This window comes from Ambystoma mexicanum, chromosome 13, assembly GCF_040938575.1.
Source record: "Ambystoma mexicanum isolate Mex_15411 chromosome 13, UKY_AmexF1_1, whole genome shotgun sequence".
In the NCBI taxonomy this organism is placed as follows: Eukaryota; Metazoa; Chordata; class Amphibia; order Caudata; family Ambystomatidae; genus Ambystoma; species Ambystoma mexicanum.
The window spans coordinates 504,200,667-504,227,346 of record NC_090938.1 but is presented as its reverse complement, the minus strand read 5'-3'; the positions used below and the strand labels follow the sequence as shown (position 1 = coordinate 504,227,346).

Sequence of the window (26,680 nt, the reverse complement as noted above, 5' to 3'; positions counted from 1 at the left end):
CTGCGGCCCCCACACCTTTCTTGTTACCCCAGGGGTGCATCCTCTATGTACAGTACTCTGTTACTTTCCAGCTAGGTTTTCACTTTATAAATCCCATACGTACATACATAAGCATTTTGCAGCCCACCAGATGTTTTGGACTAAGACTCCCATGACCCTTCAGAATTTACATTATTGGCTATGATGGGACTTGTAGGCCAACATATATGGAGAGCAGCATGTTCTCTACCCCTGTCCGAAGTGAATCATTTGGATATTCTGATGCATGGACAAAGCACACATTGTGAAGGGCCACTTTACAAGAACACCTAGTGCAGTGGATGGTAAAAGGCAGATGTGCAAGTGCCATGGAGGAGGGCAACTTAAAACATCAAGCGCTGAAGGTATATTGACGTGTATAAACAAAACAGGAAAAAAACGTAAAAATACAAGCTTTACTGCCTAAACCGAACTGGGTCATTTAGAAACAGTAACCTTACTTTAAAGCAGTGATCGAAGTGAGCGGGAAACGTCGGGAGCGGTGTTCCACTACTTTTATTTTGATCTGTTTATCATTCCTCTAATTTTACGACCATATTCACCATTCTATGCAGAGGATGTGTCCATTCATGTCCCTGTGCAAGTTGAAAGTTGTAATAGGAGTCTTAGTTACTAGTCACACTATTGCAATGCCCCGTCTGCAACACCTTGTCACTATGCTTACGCCTACCCGCTCCCCTGCCGAGACCTCAGTTCCACAACTTTTTTCAGGACACTTCCACCACTGCTTTAAAGTCCTGGTTTATGGCCACTTGGCACAGTTGTCCCATGTATTTCAAAAGATGGGCTAGCCTCACATCAGTGTTTACATCCCGGGGCTGGACTTACATTCATGCTAAAGTGTTCCACACGTGTGGGCAGCACAGGGGGCCAGGATCGCCGAGGTTTGAACTGCAGCACATGAGGAGATGCCCGTGGGTATCTCTGACGAGCATCTGCTGCCCCTTCACTGATTCGCAAACATAAACACTGGAGCAAATCTGGAGATCTCGTGCAAATGTTATTCACAAACACGTGCTCAAGAGCATCTCTACATTTGCTCAATTCTTATGCTTTTTGAATAAGGGATAATAAAGTAGGTGCGCATCAGAGATGCTCACTGTCGTCACCTGGTTTGTTCCAGTGTAAATCTTTGTGAATCAGGCCCAGTAAGCGGAAGCGTCAAACTACATAGAAGGCCTGATGAGCCGACACACCACACCCAGAGCTCAAACTTTATAACACAGAAGAGGACTGTGATCAGCTCGCCTGCTCGTTCTTTTACAACCTTTTTAACTAGCTCACATTTCCCTCATAGGAAGATTAGCTTTCCCTTATAAATGCCTATACCTGGGGCCCGGGGGGTGCGCCGTCTATCTAGTGTGAGGCCAGAGACAGAATTCTCCATCCAGTCACCTTAGGACAGAGCAAGTGTATGGTACAAAATAATTAAGTTATAAACAACCTCTCGCAGTGCACCAGAGGCTGAGCACGGAGGGGGCTACACAAATTCCAACTTTATCACGCTGTCTCACCTGTTCAAAGGCACGAATAATCAGGACAACCCAATTGGCAGGTTAAAAAAGGAATGAACGCCCATTACTCAGGCGTGTGGGTGTCCTGATGATTCCTGGACATCCCATTCACAAGCGGTCATCGGTCACATCGCACTCACAAGCGGTCATCGGTCACATCGCACTCACAAGCGGTCACCGGTCACATCTCACTCACAAGCGAGGTCACTGGTCACATCCCACTCACAAGCGGTCACATCCCACTCACAAGCGGTCATCGGTCACATCCCACTCACAAGCATTTTTATTCCTTTTTTTACCTGCCAATTGGGTTGTCCTGATTATTCATGCCTTTGAGCAGATGAGAGGGCGTAATAAAGTTCGGATTTTTTTAGCCCGCTCTGTGCTCAGCCTCTGGAGTATTGCAAGAGGTTGTTCTTAACTTTAAAATGATTTAGTACCATACATTTGCTGCGCTCTAGGGTGACTGGATTAAGAATCTAGGACCAGCCTCTTCTGTCTATCCCCTCACACTAGATACGGGGCGCACCACTAGGTGCAACCCCACAACGAAACTTTGACTTTAATCGGTTTGATTTCTACGTTCAACTGGAAAACTCAAGGACTATTGGCAAATAGATCAGAGAATTGGTAGGGTGAGCGGATATGAGTAAAACCACCTGGGAAAATGAGATGTGAGTGTGGCTAACAGCAACAGACACCGGAAGAACACTCCTAGAGTGACTGCTGAAGAGGAAAGAAGTCGTACGCGGACTCTCTTTTCAATTACTTTAGTCTATGATCCATTTTATCTTACATGTGTCTTGCCCACCCACAAGAAAATGTACCAAGCTTTTATGACAATTCCCAATAAAAGTAGGCCCAAATCCTAACCCGGAAACCAACTCACCATTTCCTGGGCCACCTCTTCAGCTATGTCTTTGTAGAGCTCAAAGAGAAACTCAATGGCGTTGTTGTCTTTGTATCTGCCGTGGAGCTTCTTGGTGTCGTCCATGCGCAACCAGAGTTTCAGGCCGGACTTGACTCCATCGTCCTCCTCGGCCAGCTCTACGTGGACGCCGGTGTCCTCTTGGAAGAAGGAGTGCTCCAGGAGGTCTTGGATGGTGTACCTACCGGGCACATTAAGAATACAGTATCGGCACTGGTGCTCAACTCAAAACCCTGCCTTGTTAAGTAAAGCACTCTGTTGCGCACAGATCCCCTATAGCCGTCGAATTAGGTCCAAGCTACTATAGCTGAAATAAACTAGGTCAATTAAAATACCCAAAATGGAGTCAACTAGAAAACAACATGCAGCCCTCCATTGTCTGACACCTTAGCATTCAGAGAAATGTGTGTCGCTCAGCGGAAGGCATGGCAAGTGTACATATTTTTATATATTGCAGGACATAGCGAAAGGAGGAATCAGCTCGAGCATTTGCTTAGAGACTGAGACGAAAGGGATTCAGCCCTAATATAAGGCCAGGTGACGGTTGGCTATTTGAACTTGAATGCCAATATATCAAATCATTGGTGCAATCAACATATCTCATACTTACACCAAGAATTGTAATATCAGGATACTCCTTACAGGAGTGGACACAGAAGTGTTCAGTGACTCAGAGAGGAGAGATCACGTGTGACATTTTTGCAACACCCAAACCTAAATTTGAGAGGGTATAGAGAACTACTTATGGGCCTTGAAAACGACTGGTGGTCGAAACACGTGTCGGCTGTTCATAATTTGAGAAATTAAATATATTTTTTGTGAATCATCACTGAAATGCATCTTTTGGAATGACACCGAATATTGCTTTCACTAATACTGAGTGACATTGAACTTGTAACAAGAAAGGCTACAGATTGTTTTTGTGGTTTGAGTGTGAGATACCTTCCCGAACCATAATCTCTTTACATATCTCTAAAGGGTTCATGGAAATATGCGCGCCGTTCCTGTTCACTGTCCTTGCCATGCCCAATACCATAGATTGCACACAACTTGTTTCCCCAAATTAATGTTCCTACCACGCAGTCAGGCCCCTAACCTGTATGGTAGTCCCTCTATATCAGGGTTGTCCAACTCCAGGCCTCGAGGGCGGGATCCATGCCGGGATTTCAGGGCAACCCTCATTAATATTCATCAAATAAATTTGCATGCAATTCTAAATGCACATTTTTTCCTCATGAATATTAATGAGGGATATCTGAAAACCTGTCAGGATTACGGCATTCGAGGCCCGGAATGAGACAACCATGCTTTATATGGACTACACCCGAGCATAAAGCATTTCCCCTTAAAGTTTGTATCCAAGCAGCAAACCTTCTCACTTTCTCGAATGCTACCGTGGGCCTATCCCAGGCTTGGGCTGGCCTAAAGGCCATAGGGCAATGCCCAAATGGACCGACCCAACAGTTGACTGTGGGCCAGTGTTCTTAGCCAATGTGGGCCCTTTTGGTGTCAGTGACCTGCGCACCTAGTAGCTGTGACTAATGTGACTGTCCCAATGTTTGAACTGCTTCAGATGCAAAAACAAATTCCCAAAGTATGTGATCCGGTTCTGCCAAGTTTGTTCGAACAAGTCATAAATTGTGAATTGTGAATGTGAGTCACTTTTGCTTGTGCCCATCCTATTTTTTTATGCCATCCAACCCTTGCCCGCGTCTACCACATGGTCCCGACTTAAAGCACAGCAATGGTGCTGCGGATGAGATTTTGACATGGGTGTATTTTTTTCCCTGTTTTTTGAAGTTGGGAGTGAAAGGATTATTTACGGAGTAAATCCTAACGCACCATTTTTCAGGAGAGTAAACGTGTATTTTAACTCTAAACAAGGTCAATATTTTTCATCCCGGCTTCTTTGCACCCAGTAATCGCTGCAAATTAAAATGCATTTGTACCTTAAAGTTCCTCTTCTGATCAGGAAGTAATAATGTCAGATCTCCTTCCCCTGGCACAGCTCTGCTGATGCCAGTGCTCTGAACATATCTTTGGAGCCATATGGGTGGAAAAAGAGGGAAGCATCCGCCTTGTGGGGAGCCTTTTTACCTCCTATTTTTGTTATGTCAGCCGGTTTGCCTACTTTTAGGGAGAACAAGTGGCTGGTTATGTTCTAGTTACTTACAGGAGAGCAGTCTAGCTACTTAACGAGAGACCGGAGGTAGGTAAGTTGCCCATTGGTGGGCGTTGTGGTGCAAGTAATATGGATGAAAATGTCACTGTCCCAGTAATAGGCACTACTGTATGTCTATGTATGTCTACTTAAGTATTGTCCCCGGTGACTGTTCCATTTATTCCCCTCCACAACCTGGTCAAAATGTCCCTCAAACTCACTCCATCATAAGAAGCTCACTGCTTCCCGTCAAATCTGATTTATCTATTGTACATTATTTTGTGATCAAAAGAGCAGTGTTCCTCCCATGTAGAAATAAATCAAATTAAAATAAATACTGATATTTACAGGAACACTCCCAGCCCAGGATTGGAAGAGTGCTCTGTTTCCCTGAGACTATTCCACAGGGTTCAAAGGCAGTCTCTGCTGTACCTGCTGATGTATTCAAACAGGCACTTGTCCGAGGTCTCTGCTACCTGGGGGAGCACCGCACCTATTTGGTTCTGCAGAAATGAAATCGATCTGAACCTGCTGGGGGACCACTGTTGAAGGAGTTGATCTGGATCCACCCAATCCCCTTGGCAAGTATCCTCATTCTTGCTTGATCCACGGGTAGATAAAGTACAATCTAGGTAATGCAATCAGAGTACTGGTACCTCTGTAGTACCGGCTCTTCGCAACGTGAGTCAGGACACAGCCATAAGCCTGCAAAAGCCCTAATCAACACATTTCCTCTAGAAGGTTCAGAGGTATTGAAGTAGACTGGCCAATGGTCTGCATTCTGGGAGCTGGCGTCGGAGAGTACAGGCCCCTGCTTGAGGAGACCTTGGTACTAGCTATCATATGTCTACCACACTAGCTCATTGGCAGCTCGGCGTTGTGGCAGCATGTGCTTTTAATTATTCCCTTTGGGTGCTGAGAGGCTAAATCTAAATCCATGATCGACTTATCCTTTCACACGGCTAAGCTCCGTCACAATTAGAAGTCATTGTGATGGTCTTTAAAAGTTAAGACAGAGCTGGACACCAATGGCACATTCCAACGTCTGGTGTGAGTGTGGAAATGAATGCAAAACAAAACTATTGGCCTCATTACGAGTGTGGTGGTTTGGAAACAATGGTGCCTGTAAGCTTACGGCACCCTTGTTTCCGGGCCGCCACACTACAAGTCTGCCTGCAGGGGCAATTGCAGCTGGGCAGGTCTGACCCTGCCGGGTGCAACGGCCCCTGCAGGCAGCGGTGTCATGGAAGCAGCAGCACCATTAGCAACGGCGCCAGTGACTTCTGACTTCACACGACACCAGGACTCGTAATGAGGTCATATGTATCTTTTCTCAGCTTGTTGTGTGGCCGGTGAGGGTGGGATTTCTGCACTATTCTGGACACACTCCTCACTGCAAAGTATGTGCATTGATAATTCCACTAGAATTGGATGGCTTTGCTGGCATGTGTCCGGTTATCTTCCCCCTGCAAAAATCAGATGCAATCAGTCAAAACCAATTGATGTCAGCCCTTATTGTTGCAATATCAGCCAACTTTGTGACGGGTGCCGAGGCCGTTGTCTAGTTGTGCGGTGCATGCGCGCGTAGAGAAGATCTCCAGGAATTGCGACATGCATGTAGTATAAGGCTGATTGCACCAGTTTTCACAGCATGGGCGCAATCATTCCTCATTTCAACTCTCCTGTGCCTGGAGAAGCATTGAAGTGGGCCCGGCATCTGACAGACCACCCGCTGCAGCATCAGTCACGCAAGATCTCACAGCTATTGTGCTGCAACCCAAACAAGACTCTAAGTAGGCATTGCGTTACTGCAGTGGGCAGTGCACTGTTAGGGTCAAAATGGCTGTGGCAGATATTATCTGACATCAATTTCTATGGGTTCCATGTAATAATGTCCCCGCAAAAATGACTCCTGACAAAAAAGTTGCAGTTTTTTTGCGGTGACATTATTACATTGAACATACAGGGGTTATATACCCCCGCAACTCCTGATTTTTTTTTTTTACAAGGGGAGCCGGGGACATCCCCGCAACCCGTCCCCATACATAATGTCACCATATATAATGTCGCCAATGGCTTTTCCCGGCGACATTATGCATGGGGGCCTTATTACCTGATACCTTTCTATGTACCTTTGCAGATAGGCACCTGCAGATTGGGGCAGATTGGTATGTAGTGCATGTATAGCATTGATCTTCTGAGTCCCCTTCCCTCAAATCTGAGGTTTTAGGGTAGGATATTTCCCAATACCATCAATTCTTGATTTTAGGAAGGGTGCCCTAAGGAAGAGCTTTTAATCTACTTTCAACTATGTTACAGCAGCAATCGTAGACCTGTGCAGGGGGAACACATGTTAATTGAATGGACGTCAATGCTGGACATGGCAAATCTCCCCTCAGCCCCCCAAAGCCCGCCCCAAAATCCCAGCATCACATTTCATGGTACCTTTCGTTTTTGTTCATCCGAATGCAGCCCTCGATAATCTCTTTCAGCTCCGGCACTTTGACTTTGTAGAAGCTGTCTGGCTTCATGCCCTGTGTAAAGGACAGGAGGGGCAGAGTGAGACCTCGCATCTTTGATTAAAAAAAGGAAAAAAACAAACACCGCGCGCTCGTCGGCATTAGCCAGGTGGGCCGGAACCTTTCCATCGTGGACGCGCGGCTCGGGGGGTCACCTTGGCTGTGGGCACACAGGCAAAAGCGGAACTGTGATTTTCCACTGTGGAAAGAAGGCATCAAGCTGGGTGCATTCAAGGGCCTAGGTCAGAGTCGGCTTTTTCCATGGAGGAGGCAGGGCACTCCAGCAAAGCTGACGCACTGTGCGTGGTGGGGACTGTTGGGCGGGACTGTGCAGGTGAGTGGGGACCTGGCCGCGTTTCAGACAAGATTAATTTCCCCGATGGAAGAAAGAGCCAACGTTTAGGGGAAAGGGCCACTGCAATACTTTGCTTAGGGTTACTTCGTGAGGTGGTTCCCCCTCTCCAACCGCAACAGCTTCTGGCCATTAGCAAAAGGCATACCCCCCCAACCTTACAGGGCCCCAGTGCAGGTGCATGCAGGCAATTTTGTTTTGGGCGGTTGAGAGCCCATTGAATTATATGGGCGGGTAGGAGGCTTGGCGAGTGATTTAACTATTTCCAATGTGGGTGGCAACCGCTCAAAGTGTGTGAGTGTTTGAGAGCTATGAAAGGGGGAAATATTTATTTGTAGGCCTGGACCTCTGAATTGCGGCGTTCCTGCTCCTGTTGTACTAGCTTTCTCAATATCATAGCACATGTTTTTGGACCAGGGGCCTGTATTAAAGGGACCATAGATTTATTTATCCCTAGGGTCAAATCTAGAAATGTGCAGCACATCCATACAAAGAGGGTCAGGGGTCAATGTAGTGCCGGTGTGAGAGCCGCTCCAGACTGACCGTGGGTATTGCGGGTAAGACCAGGTGATAATCCTAATACCACTAAAGGGCCCTTAATCATGAAGTCCTCAATCCGCACTTCCTTTCTCCATCGCCCAGATCTCTGCTTACACCTGCAGGTCCTGTCTCCTCTCTTCCTCTCGGGTCTAGGAAACTCCTGTTTGGCCTCCATGGCTCCCTGCCACATGTTAAATCCTGCTCCCCCCATACCCAACCTGTAGGCATAAGGTATGTGCAGGGTTTCTCGTTTTCAGTGTTTAAATTGTAAATATCTGCATTTATCTGTTTTTATACATTTTCTGCAGAAGATAGTTGTGGGCAACAGTGTTTTTCAAGTGTATGCAAAAAACATTTTTATTAATGGTTATTACAATAGCAAATGCAGGCCGTACTGTCTTCAGCCAGCAAATGCGTTCTTACAGTTGACAATATTGGCCTTACTGGACACAGCCAGATAAGGAGTGTTCTTAAAACAGTGAATGGCAAACTGCGACACATGACTAGGGCAGATACAAGAAGCCCCTCCTATTTAGGTATGTTGTGCATAAGGAATGTTATGGATAGGATAAACTAAGTGGTCATAAGTGGACATACCCTGATGCCAGCTATCATCTGTCTGAGTCTACCAGAACATAAAGACCACTCTGATCTTGTTAATTTATGTTTCATGTCACAAGGGTTTATTGCTTTAAGTGAGATAGGAAATTGAGGGTGTAAACTCTAATGCGTCATGATGCAATGTTTAGGGAAGGGGCCTAAAAAGGGTCTTGCGCAGCCTCAATTCCCAAGGAGCTAATAAAGCTTTCAAAGAGGAGTGGCCTGTGTAATTAAAGGAGTGACCTAACAGAGCAAATCAAGTTTACATAAGTGCAAAGAAAGGGCACCAATTATGGTTTAAAATATGTATTTAAATATGGTTAGTGTGTATAAACATTTTGACTAAAATAAAATATATTCAAATATGAAACAGATCAAATCAAAAGGGGTCAGTACATCATGCAATCATACAGATCCTGTGAAAAAATCCAATATTCGTACATACTAATAAAAGGGATTCTCATGATAATACTTTAATACAATGTGTGGCAAATATCAAACTATTTATTCTCTTATAATTTTCTTTTCCTGTTTGAAAAGTACCTAATTTCACATTTCTTTAACTGATGTTGTGAATCTAGACATTACTGTAGTTGACATTTCCTGGCAAAACTCAGTATTGCTGTTCATATTGAGCTTGTGAACCTTGGAACGTACATATGTTACTGGATGGGATTTGACCAGAGTAATTATGAGTCCAAATAACCCGCCAAACTCAAGAAGATGGCAAGTTGCTGTTTTATTAGCAATTATCTAAAACAGGGAGTTTACAACAAACATCAACAGATGTTTGCTCATTATCAGCGATTTTCCACAAAAAATACAATGATATACTTCTGTATGCATCCGAATGACGTCATGCTACGCGGCAATAATAAAAAACCTATCAAGGGCTGGGATTGGTTAAGGGACACATCTAGATATGCTATCATATAGGAGCAAGTTTTTTTATTGGCTGTCCGCTATAAGGTGGACAATTTATGCACACCTCTTCATACGTGTCATTTAAGAAAAATCAGTCATACAGTGTTTCATTGGTTTCTTAAGCTAGACGGTGCTTCGTTATATGAACTAATACAATTGGTTTGGCACGCTTGTCTGGAACATTCGGTTCAATTAGCAGCACGTCAGCCAAGATCCAGGTGCAAGTAGATAGGACATGAGGCTGCTCTACCACCCAATTAGCCCAACATCTCTCATCACCCATGCCTTCTGCCATGAAATTCTCTTTGTACTTGGCCTTGCAGAGTATTCTCGTCCTGGGAATGCAACGAGAATGAAGGCATTCACTATTGTATTCGGAACTCCAAGTTCAAGCCATATTTCCATCCTTGACTCATGTGACAAGAGACCACAATTCTGCTCATTCTGCAAGCTTTTAAATGGTTTAAATTAATTAAGACTTGGAATCCTTTGTGTTCTTTCTTGCACATTAACGTGAGAGGATTCTTCCTCTGCACACACGTTCTTCTTGAGCGTATATAGCTGACCTTGACTTCCCAGTTCTTGACTTCAGGCCAGACAGCCTCCCAGCGCAGCTCCAATAACCTGATTTTCTACTGAGACACAGCCTTCCATTTTCTCTCCATGATTCTTTGGTTTATTATTTCATAATACCAATGTCCAGTTTCTGTACAATGACTGCTCCGCCTGCATTCTATTTACTACGTATAGCTAGCATATACAATGACTTGATCTATCTTACATTTCAATGTCTGTACATTCATTATACTTCTGATTTCTGCAGCACTTTCTATTGTGTAATCTTCTTCTTTTACACTTTAAGGTTCACTTGATTCTTTACCTCGTCATTTCTTCCCTAGGATCCAGACATAATGTTCATTCAGTATTTCAGGGCATTGTGCACTCTTTCTTATGATGTCATCAGTCCATTTTCTTAGCTCTTTCTCATATTCCTTCAGGGAGTTCCTCTTGTAGGCTGTCATCAGCTTGAGGTTACATTTGATATGGTCGTCTTAAAGGATAATGTATAACATATACTTGCTGCAGTATTGGTACAATAGCTATTGTTAGACAGGACATAGTCTCATAGCTCCAATACAGGGGATGTAGGGGGTAGGATCTCCTACGGATATGTACGTCTGCTACTCTATAATATTTTTCAAGAAATTTGGTAGAGAAGTTCAGAGAAATTCAGAGAGCCCTGGCTCAAGGAAAATATTTGGAGAATGCCAGGGCAGAGCCCTGCTAGCCCTGGCCCACTTAGGGCTTTCTGGACACATTTGTTTAACGCACCGGTCATGGGTTTGGGGGAGAGGAAATAAGTTGAGTTTTCTGTGTTTGGCTTCACAATGCAGCTTGTTGTAAGGTCAGGAAGTGGCCAACGGGTAATGCCTTAATAGATTAGACCCTCCACTGTCATCTCTAGCCGTATTAAAGATGTGATTTTTCGCCACTAGTCACTCCCTCGTCTATAGCCAGCTAGCTCTGCACTCGCCACCAATTAAGACATTAAAGCAGCAAAAACAAAATAAGAGAAATGTGCCTGGCTGCATCAAGTTCGCAAACACGTCAGTAAACACACAGGCTTGTGGTGGAATTCGTTAAGAGCGTGTGTTGTTTCTACAGAATTTCACCCTAGGTGTTTCTGTTTTTGAATAATTTAGGCAACTAGAGTTGCAGAGGACGATTTGAGGTTGTTACTTTCCTTGCTTTGTTCGTGGCCGTTTCCAACTCGGTTTATAATTCCACTAGGATGTCAAACTACCACAATCCCTCTAGGTTTATAGTTAAAGTTACATGTCACCTTACATAGGAAAACAAGAAAACATATTCTAGGTAACGCATCACCTCGTCCGTGTATGGTCACCAAATTTGTGAACATCTGAATGCTCATGTCAAATTTGCTGAAGCTTCATGGACATTTTAATGTACAAATAGGTGTTTTTTGGATTGGGTTTTTTCGATAGACTAAAAAAAACATGCTTTCATTTTGCATATGTTAAAATTGTCTGATTCCATTATTATGTCAACACATCTTCACACATTGTCTGTCTGCTAGCAGATATAAGAGAAGGATAAACCTACCATTAGGTCTGGAATCACTATTCCATGTCATCTGTCACAGCCCCATTTTACAGAAAACAGAGACAAGAAACTAGACCCTAGAGACCAGACCTTGGGTATTAAAGACCTGACCACCAGCGACCAGAGTTGACTCTGAGATACCAGACTCAAAGAAACTCGACCCCAGGCATACAGAGACCAGAACCCCAGGGATTAGACCACAGAGACCAGTGACCAGACACCAGGGTACTAGAGATCAGACTGCAGGAAACCAGGCAAGACCCAGAGGGACCAGAAGACCCCATATCCCAGAGACCAGACTTCAGAGATCCCACAAGTCCACAAAGACCAGACTAGTTTCTAAAGACTAGGCCTCAGAGACCAAATGTGACCAGAGGCCAGCCCGGGAGACTAGACCACATAGTAGACCAGACCAGTCCCCAGAGATAAGACAAGACCCCAGAGACTAGACCAGACCCCAAACCCTAGAGACCAGACCAGACTAAACCCCAGAGACCTGAACTGAGTCAACAGAGACCAGACTCCAGAGAGCAATCTAGACACCCAGAGAAAAGTCCACTGCCCCAGAGAGCAGACCGCTGGCCAGAGAGTCCAGACCACAGAAACACAGAGATCAGACTCCAGAACCCAGATGACTATTGTCCAGATCCCAGAGTCCCAATACCATAGGACCAGAGACCAGACCCCAGATTAAATGAGACCAGACCCCAGAGCAAAGACCATAACTCTGGATAGCAGAGACCAGACACCAGACACCAGAGACTGTATAAGATACCAGTGATCAGACCAGACCCGAGACAAAAAAACAGACAACAGAACCAGAACCCAAAGAACTGAACAGATCAATGAGACTGGACCAGATACATGAGACCAGACCATATTCTAGAGAAAAGAGCAGATCCAAAAGACCAGACTAGACGACAGATACCAGAACAGACCATAAACACCATATCCCCAAGCCCTAGAAAGTAAATCATAGAGTACAGAGACCAGAGCATACCCCAGTGGCCAGATTAGACCACAGAGACCATATCAGTCCCCACAACCCAGACCAGATCCTAGAAACCAGGGACCAGATCAGACACAGACAAGAGACCAGACACAAAACCACAGTGACCAGACCATACCCCAGAGACCAGAACGCAGTACAGCGAGCAGACAGATACAGGGCCTCATTACACGGATGGCAGTAAGGATTTACCGGTACCGGTAAAATACCTGTACCGGTAAATCCTTACCGCCTTACTATGAGGTCCCTTTGCGGGTTGGGGGATTTAACACCTGCTTTTTGCAGGCGTTAAAATCCAACCCGCAAAGGGACCTCAGAGCTAATTACGGCACCGCAAAATTGCGGTGCCATAATTAGCGCCTTCCCCATTCCCATAGAGCCCTATGGGGCAGAAATGGGAATGGGGAAGGGCAATGGTGGAAGGGGGATTTACCGCCCCTCCAACCTTGAAATGGGGCGGTAAATCCCCTTTCCACCAAGGCGGTGCCGGTATTTTACCGGTATGAGCCATGGCGCTTAAAGCGCCATGGCTCACCGCCTACCGTGTAATGAGGCCCACAGTCTGATACATAGGTGGATAGACAAATAGATGTATTGATAGATGTGACAGAGATACATAAATATATAAATGGAAAGACCTGCACAGACAAAGATAGACAGATAATTAGAAAGATAGGTAGATAGATAAAAAAAAACACACACACACACACCCACCCCCGCTCCCCCCCTTGGGGTGCACACGCAGAGGCAATATGCACTAAATATGTATAAGGATAAATAATATGCTCTAAATTAATATGCATACACAAACGCCTCTCATACCCATGCACACATGCACACACCACATCATAATACACCTCTCTCTCTCTCTCTCTCTCTCTCTCTCTCTCTCTCTCTCTCTCTCTCTCTCTCTCTCTCTCTCTCTCTCTCTCTCTCTCTCTCTCTCTCTCTCTCTCTCTCTCTCTCTCTCTCTCTCTCTCTCTCTCTCTCTCTCTCTCTCTCTCTCTCTCTCTCTCTCTCTCTCTCTCTCTCTCTGCTCTCTCTCTGCTCTCTCCATGCATCACAGGATTGCATTCCCACAATGGCTGATTCAGACCTTCATCCTTTCGACACTGATGCATTCAATTCCATTAAGTTGGGTCATAATGGCACCAACTATCCAAGAGCATAGAAAGGGGCAGCGCATGGGACAAAAACCACGCATTATTTGTATTGGCAGAAGTAGTATTACCACTACAAATGAAAGCGAAGCATATGGAGATTGTTCATTTTCCATACATTGTGTATAAAATGCATATTGTAAACTTTTGTTAGGGAAGCAGGGCAAGCATTCTTTAGTTGGTAACCTTGGTTATAGCTGGAAATAAATGAATCAGAGCCAGCGTGACTTGGGAAGGGAGTCATAGTAGAGAGCATATGGCCATTCCAATGGGGGCTAAACCAGATAGTTGCTCAGGTCCATGTCTGCTGGGCCTGGGATTGGGCTGTTATTACTGCTGACGGGCCTCACTAGCCAACAGCTGCACACAGGATCGGTACAGCCTGGGGCGCAAGGCAGCAGGCCCCTAGTCAACATTTTTAAAACCTGCCAAATTTGACGGAGCATTGAGGTCTCCTTTAACGGCCCCTGAACACACCAAGGAAAGAAAGAGTCCTGTGCTTCGTCCACTTTCCGAATGCCGGCAGCTTCTTTGGTCGGTTGGACACTGTGATACTTGGCAACGAAGCCGAAACTAAGCAGGAGCATGACTGGCAAAAGATGACGCCCAGACAACAGTCCTCTTGCTATTTCCAAATTTAGAAAGGGCAGTGTATCATCTTGCATTTGTTTGCATTGTGAGGTCTAGGTAGCGCAAGGCACAGTGCGGTCATAATTGCCACTAATCCACCTGCAGAGCTGTTTACTGTGTATTATTTGAACCTGTTTACTTAACATAGATTTAAGGGTAGTCAGACATAAAATAATTGGCCTCATTACAAATTCGGCAGTGTTGGGAAAAACGGTGGTAATGCAGTGGTAACTCAGTTTCCACTGCATTTCTGCCGCATTACTGTACAATTTTGGTGGTACCTTACTGCCAAAAATGACAAAATTGGCAGGATTACCGCCAGCTGTAATTCTGCCAAAATCCTCATGGAGTCCTATGAACTCCAGAAAATGGCGATTTACATTGCCTACCACCACTTTTAATCCAGCGGTATATCCATGGGACCAAGTGGTGGTAACGGTAATTCCATTTGGCGGTATTTCAGCAGTTTTATCACATAAATACTGTTTATCTGTAACGAGGCCCATTGCATTAATGCCAGTATCTGTTTTTGATGCTGGTATTAATGCATAGGATTCCTATAGAATCAGTCAATTGGAACCTGCTAAAAGCTGTAGGTAGGAATCCATGTTAAAGGCCTTCTGCAATGCAGGCAAACCCAGGCCCCAGGTCCGCCCAGATGTGCATATATTTTTTGTTCTTCATAATGCAAAGCACCAAAATAACTTGGCTGGGACTGAAGTGCACAAGAGCATATGTTGCCCGTCCCCTCTGTGATATTAACACTCAAGAAAACGAGCTCCTTCGTCTTTTGTTACAGCAGGAAACAATACAGGAGTTTGCCCGGCCTTAGCACGTGTTATATGCCGTAAAAAGCGTTTCGTTTTTACACAAGGTGTACAGATATGCCTTTAATTGGCAGGGAAGTAAGTGTTGGGCCCATGGGTAAGGATCGGCACACAAAAGGTTAAATGCAAATATAAGCAATGTTGATAAATGCCAAACTGTGAATGTAGAGAGGTCACGTGCCACGCGCATCAAGTTCCTTCTTTTCTCCGCCATTTTCTCACACGTTAACATGGAACTCCGTTAAACTCCTTAATCTGTTCCAAGTTCTCTGAAGGCGCATTTGTTGGCATATTGAAAGGGTGTATTTAGGACAAAAGAAAGTACCTCGTTACGCGCATTTATTCATGTGTAAATACGGTAAAAGCTCCACGCTTGACATTAGGTTGAAAAGATAAATATGAGCGTTTTAATACGAGCGACATGACACCTGATCGCCGCGTAGTTGCGTCCCACACTGCGCCAGCAGCGCCGAGCTCCCGGGCTTAAGCAATGAGATTAAATATTTGCAGTACACAGGGTGTGGCTAAACCACTAAACCCGGGGACTCATCTCCTAAAGTTCTGGCACTGCGGAGAGAGCACAAATGGAGAGTTAAAGTCTTTGGGGCTCATGTTCGAAGAGGAGTAATGTAAAATGAATGTGTAAAGTGAATGCAAAATGTTTTTAAGCATTAATATTACATTACAATTGGTTACTTATAACACACCTGATACCCAGAGGTTTCTAAGCACGGACCCGGGGATCGAACCTGTGTTCCTCTGCATCGTCTGGCTATTCAGGTGAGCACATTGCCCCTGAGCTATCCTCCCGAGACTCCTTCTTGTTTTAATGCATTTGTATGGTGGGCAGGGGTACTGATTATAATTACTGATTCCACCTGTCCTTCCTCTCCGACGTCCAAATACAACACTATTCACGACAGCATCACATTGTCTTGTGGGCATAAATTCTGTGGATTCCTACGGAATCCGCCTTCTTTTTACATCAGTAAAAACCAGATCGATACTATGGGAGTCCATTGTAAAAGCTGCCTGCCATGCGTAAATGCCAAGTTCTGTTTACTCAAAATCCATTGCACAGTGCAAAAGGGAGATGTGAAGGCTCTTTTCCCTGCACTTTACACCTCCCTCTTGTGCTCAGAAGTGCAAATGATAATTACCTGGAGGGCACCCGTTTGCACCTACCTGCAAACATAACAGGTCCTCTCCGTGTAATTCACGGGGACTTCGAATATGAGTCAGTCTCATTCCCCTATAGCACCAGAGGACAAGCGACACACTATAACCGGACCCCGCCCAGTTAAGGGATTCAAACTGGATATCTATCTATCTATCTATCTATCTATCTATCTATCTATCTATCTATCTATCTATCTATCTATCTATCTAGCTATGTGTTTATAAAGCGCCAAAGCGCTCAGGCATCCATTTCATAACCACTCACGAGGCGGATAGACGTGGCAGTGTGCGGGGCATTAGTCTGAGGACCCTATTACTCTGCAAGTTGTGAAGCATGGTACACCTCAGAGACTGCGGGAACTGCACCATGCTATGAAATGTCTTAAGGACTGACATGTTCGAATTTTGGGATATTGAAAGGGGTAAATGGCAAGCTTTTTTCATAAGTCATCCTGTAAAATAATCACCATCACTGCTGCAGTGCATGAAGCGCAACAAGCTCCCTGTGTTCTGAGCAAATGAGGCCGCATGGCAGAGCGTGGCAGGCACATGGGGGCAGATGTGGGACATGTTGGTTCTCCACGGATTGGACAGGAGGGACCACCTCCATTTCCACTTTTGCTCCAAGGATCCCCTCTGTGTAATTTTCCTCATTTTCCACTATATATTGGAAAAGTATGCAGTAAAACAAAGGCGATTCCCGCCTTTACTCTTCACTTTTTAAATTTGTTGGTGAAATATATATATATAGCGCCTAGATGCCTTTGGGCCTTAGTTCGCACTCTAGACATTTTCAAATAATAATAATAATAATAATAATAATAAAAAGTGTAACTGCCCCCTGCACTTAACGATTGCGAGAGGCCTTCATAATGGATTATCTTTGAACTCTGCCTGCTGTTACCAGGTGATCATTTCAGCTCTATATCTTTGGAATCCATTGCATTACCATCAGCATGAAAATACAGGGTGACAGTAAGGCACCCTAATTTGTAAGGTGGAGCAGGAAATGGAAGGGGATATGGTATGTCTGTCCCAAATGCACCTTCCAAATGCACCAGTGTAAGATGGATCAGAAAAAACGCCAGAAAACAATTTTATTGCCATTTGACCCAATCTGCCACAGCACGAACAAGAACTTGACTGCAGGCTAGAACATCAGTCCAGCACTGCCCAATATGTTCTAGTGACAGTATTTATTATAGATGCAGGATTATACCTTGTATGCTATTTAAAATGCAAGTTAATGCATTCTCATTGCAAACATGTAATACATAAATTAAACTTAAATAGAAAGCATCAGTCTAATCTACCATGGGTGGCGGAAGTTTAAGTGTGGAGACGGTTTATTTGATTTTTCATTAATTGTGCCACGCAGTAAGTCATACCAAACTGCATCGTGGAACCAGTACTGGGCATTATCAGGAAATAGTGCACCATGCAGAATAGAACATATCTCAGCAGAAGGTGGCCAGGAAGAGAGCATAGGAAAATAGAGGGGAAGGAGTACACTTTCGCTTGATTTTTGGGGCCTTCGGCCAGGGCACAATTTTAGGGAACACGCAGCTGGACGGCCTCTGCCCACTTCGTACAGAGAGCAGACACCGCCCCCCTTGTGTGTTTTTGAGGTATTGAAAAACACATTTACATTTTATAATTAGGCCTGTTACAAACCGTGCTGAAGTTGGGATTGGAACCCTACTGGTCATTGAGAATTTGGGATTTGAACCCTACTGGTCAGTGCGAAGTTGGGATTTGAACCCTACTGGTCAGTGCGAAGCTTGTATTTGAACCCTACTGGTTAGTGCGAAGTTGGGATTTGAACATACTTGTCAGTGCAAAGTTGGGATTTGAACCCTACTGCTCAGCGTCAAGTTGGGATTTGAACCCTACTGGTCAGTGCGAAGTTGGGATTTGAACCCTTTACTGGTCAGTGTGAAGCTGGTATTTGAACCCTACTGGTTAGTGTAAAGTTGGGATTTGAACCCTACTGGTCAGTGTGAAGTTGGGATTTGAACCGTAGTGGTCAGAGTGAAGTTGGGGTTTGAACCCTACTGGTCAGTGCGATGCTGGGATTTGAACTCTACTGGTCAGAGCGAAGTTAGGGTTTGAACCCTACTGGTCAGTGTGAAGTTGAGATTTGAACCCTACTGGTGAGAGCGAAGTTTGGATTTGAACCCTACTGGTCAGTGTGAAGTTGGGATTTGAGCCCTATTAGTCAGTGCAAAGCTGGGATTTGAACCCTACTGGTCAGTGCAAAGCTGGAATTTGAACCCTAATGGTCAGTGCGAAGTCGGGAGTTGAAAACCAAATGCGTAATAACTAGACCACATAGAAGTCGGACAAAACAATGGTGACTTGACTCATATAAGGCTCTTGAAATGCAGGGAACATTTAGACACAGACTTTTACGTTTAAAATGTGTGCACGTTATATTTTTCAGGTGTTCATGATTAATCTTCCGAAATGTGGAAGTTTGTCCTGTGTGCGTTCTTCAAAAGAGCTACTGAATGACATATGCTTATTTCACTTTGATATGTACACTTCCTGTGATGTCACTTCCCACTGTGTACATTAATGATTCCCGCTACTTTCATTTTTAGGACTTGTACCCTATCTTCTGCCTTATACATCACTCAGTGCCTAATAGATAAGGGAGCATTAGGGAGTTGGGTGGTTGGTGGGGGCAAAGAAGCATGGTGGATAAAGGCCCTTGTGACGACGTATTGTCATGTTTTCTGCTTTCTTCATAACCGGTGTTATCTAAGGGTGGAGGGAGAATGGAGAGGTGGGAGGAGAGGGATAGCGAGGTAGCGATCAAGGTAGGAAGGTTTTCTAGGACAGTATAAATGTTCATCTGAATGTCTCATGCTAATTTGGTTCTGTGTGATTACATCGGCCACAGGTAAGTTTGTGGTCTTCTAACTCGACTCTTGTAAGTCGACTTTTTCTTTTTTTATAAATGACAGGAGGATGTCCCCTTCATGCCCCCTTAACCCCTCCCCATACTACCCCTACACACACACAACACCACATACACAAATACATACCAATATAAAACAAGTGAATTAAAAAGACGACTTACAAGAGTTGAACAAGTAGACCACAAAGCAACTGGGGTCGAGGTAATCAGTGTAAATGGCTTCATACATCCCCTGCCATTCACCAGCGACAGCAGGGCGCGATGAGGCGATGAGGTAGGGAGAGGGTGAAGCAGGAGGAACTTCACTTGCTGCCTCTCCAAACAAATACCTTCTTCGAGACAGCCTGCACCTGTCACAAAGTAATGGCAACAAATGCACCAGACTACCTGGCAACCAAAGTCCAACTCTCTGGAGGGCAACACAGCACCAGAAGCCATGGCAATGCCAGATAGGAAACTAAGAAATGCAGTGCAAGAAACGGATGGTAAACTGACTTTCTCCTGCTATGCACTTGACCTTTGGATTAACCTATCGACAATATATCAGGCTGCCACCCCCACTCCCTGGACCTGCACTTAAGTATGGCAATAAAGATTCTTTGAAGAGCACCTAGTTGAAGGGTGTAAGCCCCCCTCCCAAACCCCCCTAGGATTGTATTAACCACACCCTTGTCCAGTGCTGCGTTGATTTCCAGCTGCAGTATAACACACTAACCCCTTTGATGACCTCTGTTTTACATGTCCCATAACCCCCCAAGGCTGGATTAGGATGAAGAATGGATGGTGTGTGATGGAGCAGGAGAGGGTAGTAGAGCGCCTGAGGGTTTCCCCAAGACAATGTTGCTCATCCTTTTGGTGTCTATGGCTTCGGGTGCCTCTTTCAAGCAAAGAGGTGTGTGGAGAAGAACACATTGCAGAGAGGTTAAAGGCAAAAGGGGCAGTGGAAGCAGAGAAGGCAGGGTTGGAAGGAAGAGAGATCAGAGAGTGGAAGGAAAGTACCAGACCTAGTCTGCCTATTACTGTGCCATGTGCTGCTCTGCAGACCTCTTACCTCTTTTCCAGGCAGGCTCTGTCAGGATGTGGTGGCGGCGTGGCTAGGCGACGAGGGGCCTAAGGGCCAGGGAGACTCTAGAGCTCGGCCTCCCAGGACCATACAGCAAGATTTCCATGTTCTAGAATGCTGCACGGTGCCCGAGGTCCAGTGTTTGGTCTTGAGTGCACTGGAACTGGGGCAGATAAAAAGAATTGTCTCACAGAGTGTGACATTTATGTTTCTGGCTCACTCGTATCCTTGCGCCCAGTGGGTATGCTTCTTTTAGGATGTAACAATATCTCCAGTGATGTGGATAATGTTGTGTTATGGCTGAGACCCTCACTATTTGATATGGACTGTGGGGTTTAATGACAGCACCGGACATGCATGAACTGATAGCCCAGGTTAGGCCTCTAATGCGAAATACATTTTTCTGATGGAAAAGGCGAACTGGAAAAATGACATGTCGTCCCCAAAACCATAACACAGCTGTTACAACGCAAGTTGAGGGGTTGAAATGATGAGGCAGGAGACCAGGTTGGGTTAAGGGACTTTAGTGGGTTCATGGTACATAAGTCACAGGTAATAAGTTACAGGCAGGATAAGTACATAAGGGAGGAAAGCATCCACCGGTCCCCCCTCTGTTCAGCTCATTTTCCAACTGAACAGGGAGAACCTTGGCACTCACACCAAAACATTCTAGATGGAACACTATAATACAAGCATTCCAGGCACAGGCTCACATATACTTAGGAAACAGCTAATGAACCAGGATAGGTAAGACATAACACATCTCCCCCTTACATGACAATACAATGAAGGAAGGAAACAGAAGGAAAAGTCATAAATGGACAATATATCTAAAAAAAACTATCCTTCCATATCCCATCCAGCAAACCACTAATAGTTATATGTTATTCCCTTCCAATTCCATGATATAGCTAAAAATAGCTAATCCACTGCAAGACACTTGCCAGAACCATAATGGCCATTTATGGAACTCAGCTACAGGGAACCAGCCCACAATCTAATAAACAAACCTGACCACCTACATCATATCATTAACCCTGTTACAACATTCTCCAACATCAAAAGCTTCTTGAAAGAAACTACAGGGTTAATACCCTCTATCTGCCTAATGCATATCATTTAGAGACACAAATTGCCTCCACATAACATCCTGCTGAGCACCAACCACATTAACGGTGACAAATAGCACCAATGTTGATACCCAACCAAATGATCAATCATTGACTAACTAACACATTGACACAAAAATGTGCCAACATAAAACCAGGTCTGTGACCTAGCTACTAACCTTGAAAACCCAATGCTCACCACTGAGCACATTAACATTTGAACCTATGTAAATTAACTACCTGAACAAGAGAATGCTCGCCACAACTAAGCATATTAAACATAGGCATGCTTAAAGGTCAAGGAACTAACCTATTACTAGACAATGAGCAAACCATGCTCTCATACTGGCAAACAGACGTTCACACAACCACAATCACACATCTGACTTATTAATAACCTACACAGTTTGTTAAATAAACAAATGAACGAATTCAGCTTGAAAAATTTGGGAATATAAAACGTTTTAAGTTACACCACCATAGCGAGTCCCAAAAATCATGCTTGCAAAGTTCAGTTTTGACATATACCTGTGGAAAAATTGTTAGGTTAATAAAAACATTGTCAAAGTGAACATATCAAAGAAATGCAGTAGTTTTATGGCACTCACAATATCCACACAAAAACAACAAGACGAATTCAGCATAACAAATTTTGATAATCCGAAAATTAGGTGCGCCGCAATAAGAATTCAAAATGTTATGCCTGCAGAGTCTTTGTTGATATGTAACTGTGGGTTAGTTACTGCAAACTACACTATACATTTTATTACCTGCCATTTCTTTTGGCTGCATTAATTCCATTACATTACCACGTAAAACCTGCTAAAAACATTGGTGCCATAGCCATTTCCAATTAAAACTTGCAAATAACCAACATTGGCACCATAACTTTAGGTCCAATGCAATTACTAAAACACTTGCCAAACAAAACACATTGGCACCATAATAAAACACTGCTTATTGGCACATAGCCACCATATGGCTCCAAAAAATAATTCAATTGCCCACCCTTGGGTAACACTCATGCTTACAGTTTGGCACACACCAATAACTATATTCACACCAATAAAGAGTCCCACAGCACATGGCCACTGTAAATCAACACTCCTGCCAACGCTATTGGCACAAAAAACAGGAAACGCCTTTCCCAGAAGCATGTTATAGAATGCCATATAACAAACCATAAAAACTACACCACAATGCCTGCAAAATGTGACCCATGTTTTCATATATCACATTCCCAAAGTGATGCATTGGCTTCATTTTCATTTTCCAAACATTTTAGCATGTGATGGCCTTTGCATTTACAATATAAAGAAACGTTGCATGGGTACATTGCATGTTGCTTTCAACTCTTAAATATCAGCTCAATAAAATGGCAATGTCACAAAAATAAATTGCAATGTACATAAGGCAAAACATTTTGAGTTCGCACATTACACTTACAAGAAAATCGAAAGTCAGAAACACTTTCCTGAAGATCCGATCAGACAAAATGGAAATGCTAATAGAAAATAAATGCCTGCCGCTTTCATTTTGATAGCCTTGAAATGCATCCTCCAGTCATTGCAGTACATGTAACGTTCCAGTAATGCCGAAGGTAATGAACAGTCAATCCAGCTGCGCCTTTAACTCCTACTCAGTGTTTATATGACTTGCAGCTTGTAAAAGTCTTATGAAGGTGGGCGTGCTGTCAAATACCCGGCTGCTTCTATGCGCTCTCTCGCTGGAGCCATTTGCCCTGCTGATAAGCAGAGTCTCTCTTTTGTTCCCCCGAGCCCTTGCTCTGCCAATAACACGCCACTGACTTCTTGTGAAGCGCCAAACTAAAAATGCGCCTATGCCTTATATATTAAGAAGCCCTTGTTGTGGCAGATGCAGAACAAATGAAAGTGAGCAGCGCTGCCCCCCAAAATCACTATAAATGTCCCTCACTAATCAGTCATGCAGGACATGGGGCGCGCTCACCTTGAGGGGCCAGGGTGTGGGGGGAACCGGTGGATGCTTCAAGGTCCCTGCTTCTGCCTGCTGGCCACTCAATGCTGCTGTTGTCATCTGTGGTCCTTTTGTCCTGCATGTCCTGGGTCTTACTTGTTTTCTTTCCTTCCTTGCTCCTTCCTTTCTTTACTGATGCCTGTTCCTTTCCTTGGAAACAAAAATCCTCGTTGCCAGTGTTACAACGCAAGTTGAGGGGTTGAAATGATGAGGCAGGAGACCAGGTTGGGTTAAGGGACTTTAGTGGGTTCATGGTACATAAGTCACAGGTAATAAGTTACAGGCAGGATAAGTACATAAGGGAGGAAAGCATCTACCGGTCCCCCCTCTGTTCAGCTCATTTTCCAACTGAACAGGGAGAACCTTGGCACTCACACCAAAACATTCTAGATGGAACACTATAATACAAGCATTCCAGGCACAGGCTCACATATACTTAGGAAACAGCTAATGAACCAGGATAGGTAAGACATAACAACAGCCAAGGGGCCTAGTGGTGGCAGAGTGTGTGTCTTGCTGAAAGTGACACAAGGGGCCTTATTACGACCCTGGCACTCCCGGAATGAAGGGGGCTGGTACGGGACCGGCCCCCTTCATTCTGGGAGCACCAATTACGCGTTTCCCTTTGCGGGACCAGGATCATACGTCTGGTAAAACCAGATGTCTTTTTCGGGTCCCGCGAGGGGAAGGAGGAGGTAACAAAGGGACACTTGTAATGTGCCCGTTGTTACCTCCCTCCCCATTCCCATTGAGCCCTATGGGCGCTCAAGTGGGAACGGGGAATGGTTCCTGCCAGGAGGAATTACTGGGTCCTCCAATGTCGGAATGACCCGGTTATTCCTGATTACAGAAACTCGGTAAAGGAGCCCGGTTTGGCGGCAGCCATGGAGCTAACAGCTCCATGGCTGCCTCCAAACTCGTAATGAGGCCCAAGAAATATATGGCAAATGGGAAAACACACCTTGTGAATGAGAAAAGGGCAGCCTGTCAGTTGCAGCTGGCACATTAAAAATACTGGAGGTGCACAGCAAGTGAAAGACACTGATCCAGAAGGGCCTTGCATGTAGTTGATAAGGCCAAGAAAAAGTTAAATTATGATTTATTATGATAGCATTATGATGCTATATGAAAAGCAGGGTTTTTCAAACACTGAAACTGCAATGTTCAGGAGTGCGCGCATTTCACAGCTTTAAATAAAGACTTAGAGATAAATGGTCTCTGTTTAAATGATCCCTAACCAGCATTTTCTGCGCGGACGGATCATCGGCGTTCTAGTCCAAAACATCTGGATGGCCACATAATGAATAACACATAATTCTTTCAGCTAGCTTTTAAGACCGCATACGTCACTCTCCTCAAACAATTGATAAGGAGCTTTTTGGTCTTTGCAGTTAGCATCTAAACATGTGGGTTACCCCAAGGAAGCCATTGCACCCAGCGCTTGAAATGTGATGGGAAATCGAGGGTGTGCTCTGGAAAGGGGGCATGACCAAATTCTGCTGGGCATGGTCTAAACGAGAGACCCCAATCAAACAATTCATTATCAGGCCTTGTAAACATATACTTTGCAACACCTAGCATGGCCTCAGTTGGTTTTGACTGCATCCAGTCTGCTTTCTGTGTCCTAGAAAACTGCTCTCTGTAAATAGATCCCATTCTGACTGGGGATATAAGCAATTATTAGGTAGTATGTAGAGGTACTAGCTTCCCCACAATAGCTGCAAAACATTGGAATACACTACCAGCTAGTCTAATGTCGGAAGACTCCTTCTGGACCTTCAGAAATCAACTGAAAACATACCTCTTTCTACAGGAATCCAATAAGTACAGTATGCCTCCTGCTCGCAAACACGCCCCACCTTCTCAGCAACCTATATACCACCCCATAGATTTGCCCTACCACCACTGTTGGGGTATACCATTACTGTAATGTTTATATGTTACCCTCAACATCTGCTGCATATGATATATTGGATACACAGTTCTTTTTTTATTCATATAATGTCTTCAAGTGTATGTAATGCTATATGTGCTGCATTTTCTATATCTGTTACACTGTCTTTTGACGCAAGCACAGTCGTCATATGTAAAGCTCAGCGCCATGGGCGTGCTATATAAATTGCAAATAAATAAATGCAATCCGCGGGTACATCACGATTCTGTAAATGTATGACCCTGACCTAGTGTGCTTAATAGCTATTAAGTGCTCATTTAGGGTTTCAGCTTCCCTGCTGCCTCCCTGATCACTGTAATCTGTAGTTATTAATTACCAACCAGGAAGGGCTAATATATGCACATATCACCAATGGAGGCACCAGTCTTCTCAAACTAAAAGGCTGTGTCACTTTAAATGTGCTTATACTGCCTATAGACAGACCTCAAGGGGTTAACTTATCATTGACATCTTCGGTCGGCTCTGAAATCATCCAGGAGACAAAGTGAGAAAAGGGAGAAGGGAAAATAGCACCAACGTAAAGTACTTGGTGCTTTGCATAAAATAAAAAAGAGCATTTTGGGAACATAGTGACATGCCAGTGAGTCTGATGCAAGCCTGTAACTCTTCTGAGCACATAATACACACTTGTATTCCTCCTTATTTTGAGAGAGAGACCCCCCTAATTCCCCTGCTGTTTTTTAACGGTTGATCGATGCTGTGGCAGCAGATATTCTGGGTGTTTTCGTGGGGGTCTATTTAGATGACATCCTGGACTATTCAAATTCTGAAGGGCACCCCAGACACATAACCCAGCTCCTGCAACTATTACTCACCTAGGACGCTCTATATCACAACACTATTGAAGAAGGACGTACCTTTTGCATGGGATTCCACAGCCGAAGAGGCATGACAAGCCCTAAATAGGCCTTTACGTTGGCTTCTATTCTCCAACAACCGAATAACGTAAAACCCTTCAGAGTTGAGGCAGATGCTTCCAATCACGCTATCAGAGCAGCCCTCTTACAACTGCAAGATGATGACTTGCGGGAAGACCCAGGGTATTACTTGATTCGAACCCTGACCAAGAGCGTACAAAACTATTCAGTGATCAAAAAGAACTTTTAGCTATTCGGGACACATGCGTAGGC

The 26,680-nt window shown here is 44.5% G+C and overlaps 1 protein-coding gene across 1 annotated transcript in view; it reads right to left on the bottom strand.

Moving 5' to 3' along the window:
- The window catches only part of WNK4 (WNK lysine deficient protein kinase 4), a 666,323-nt gene that overhangs the window by 148,157 nt on the left and 491,486 nt on the right, over window positions 1-26,680 (bottom strand). The window contains exons 5-6 of the mRNA XM_069634171.1: window positions 7,088-7,176; window positions 2,443-2,662 (exon numbers count right to left, since the gene is read on the bottom strand). Coding sequence (XP_069490272.1) covers window positions 2,443-2,662; window positions 7,088-7,176 — 309 coding nt within the window. The remainder of the gene's footprint in view (window positions 1-2,442; window positions 2,663-7,087; window positions 7,177-26,680) is intronic.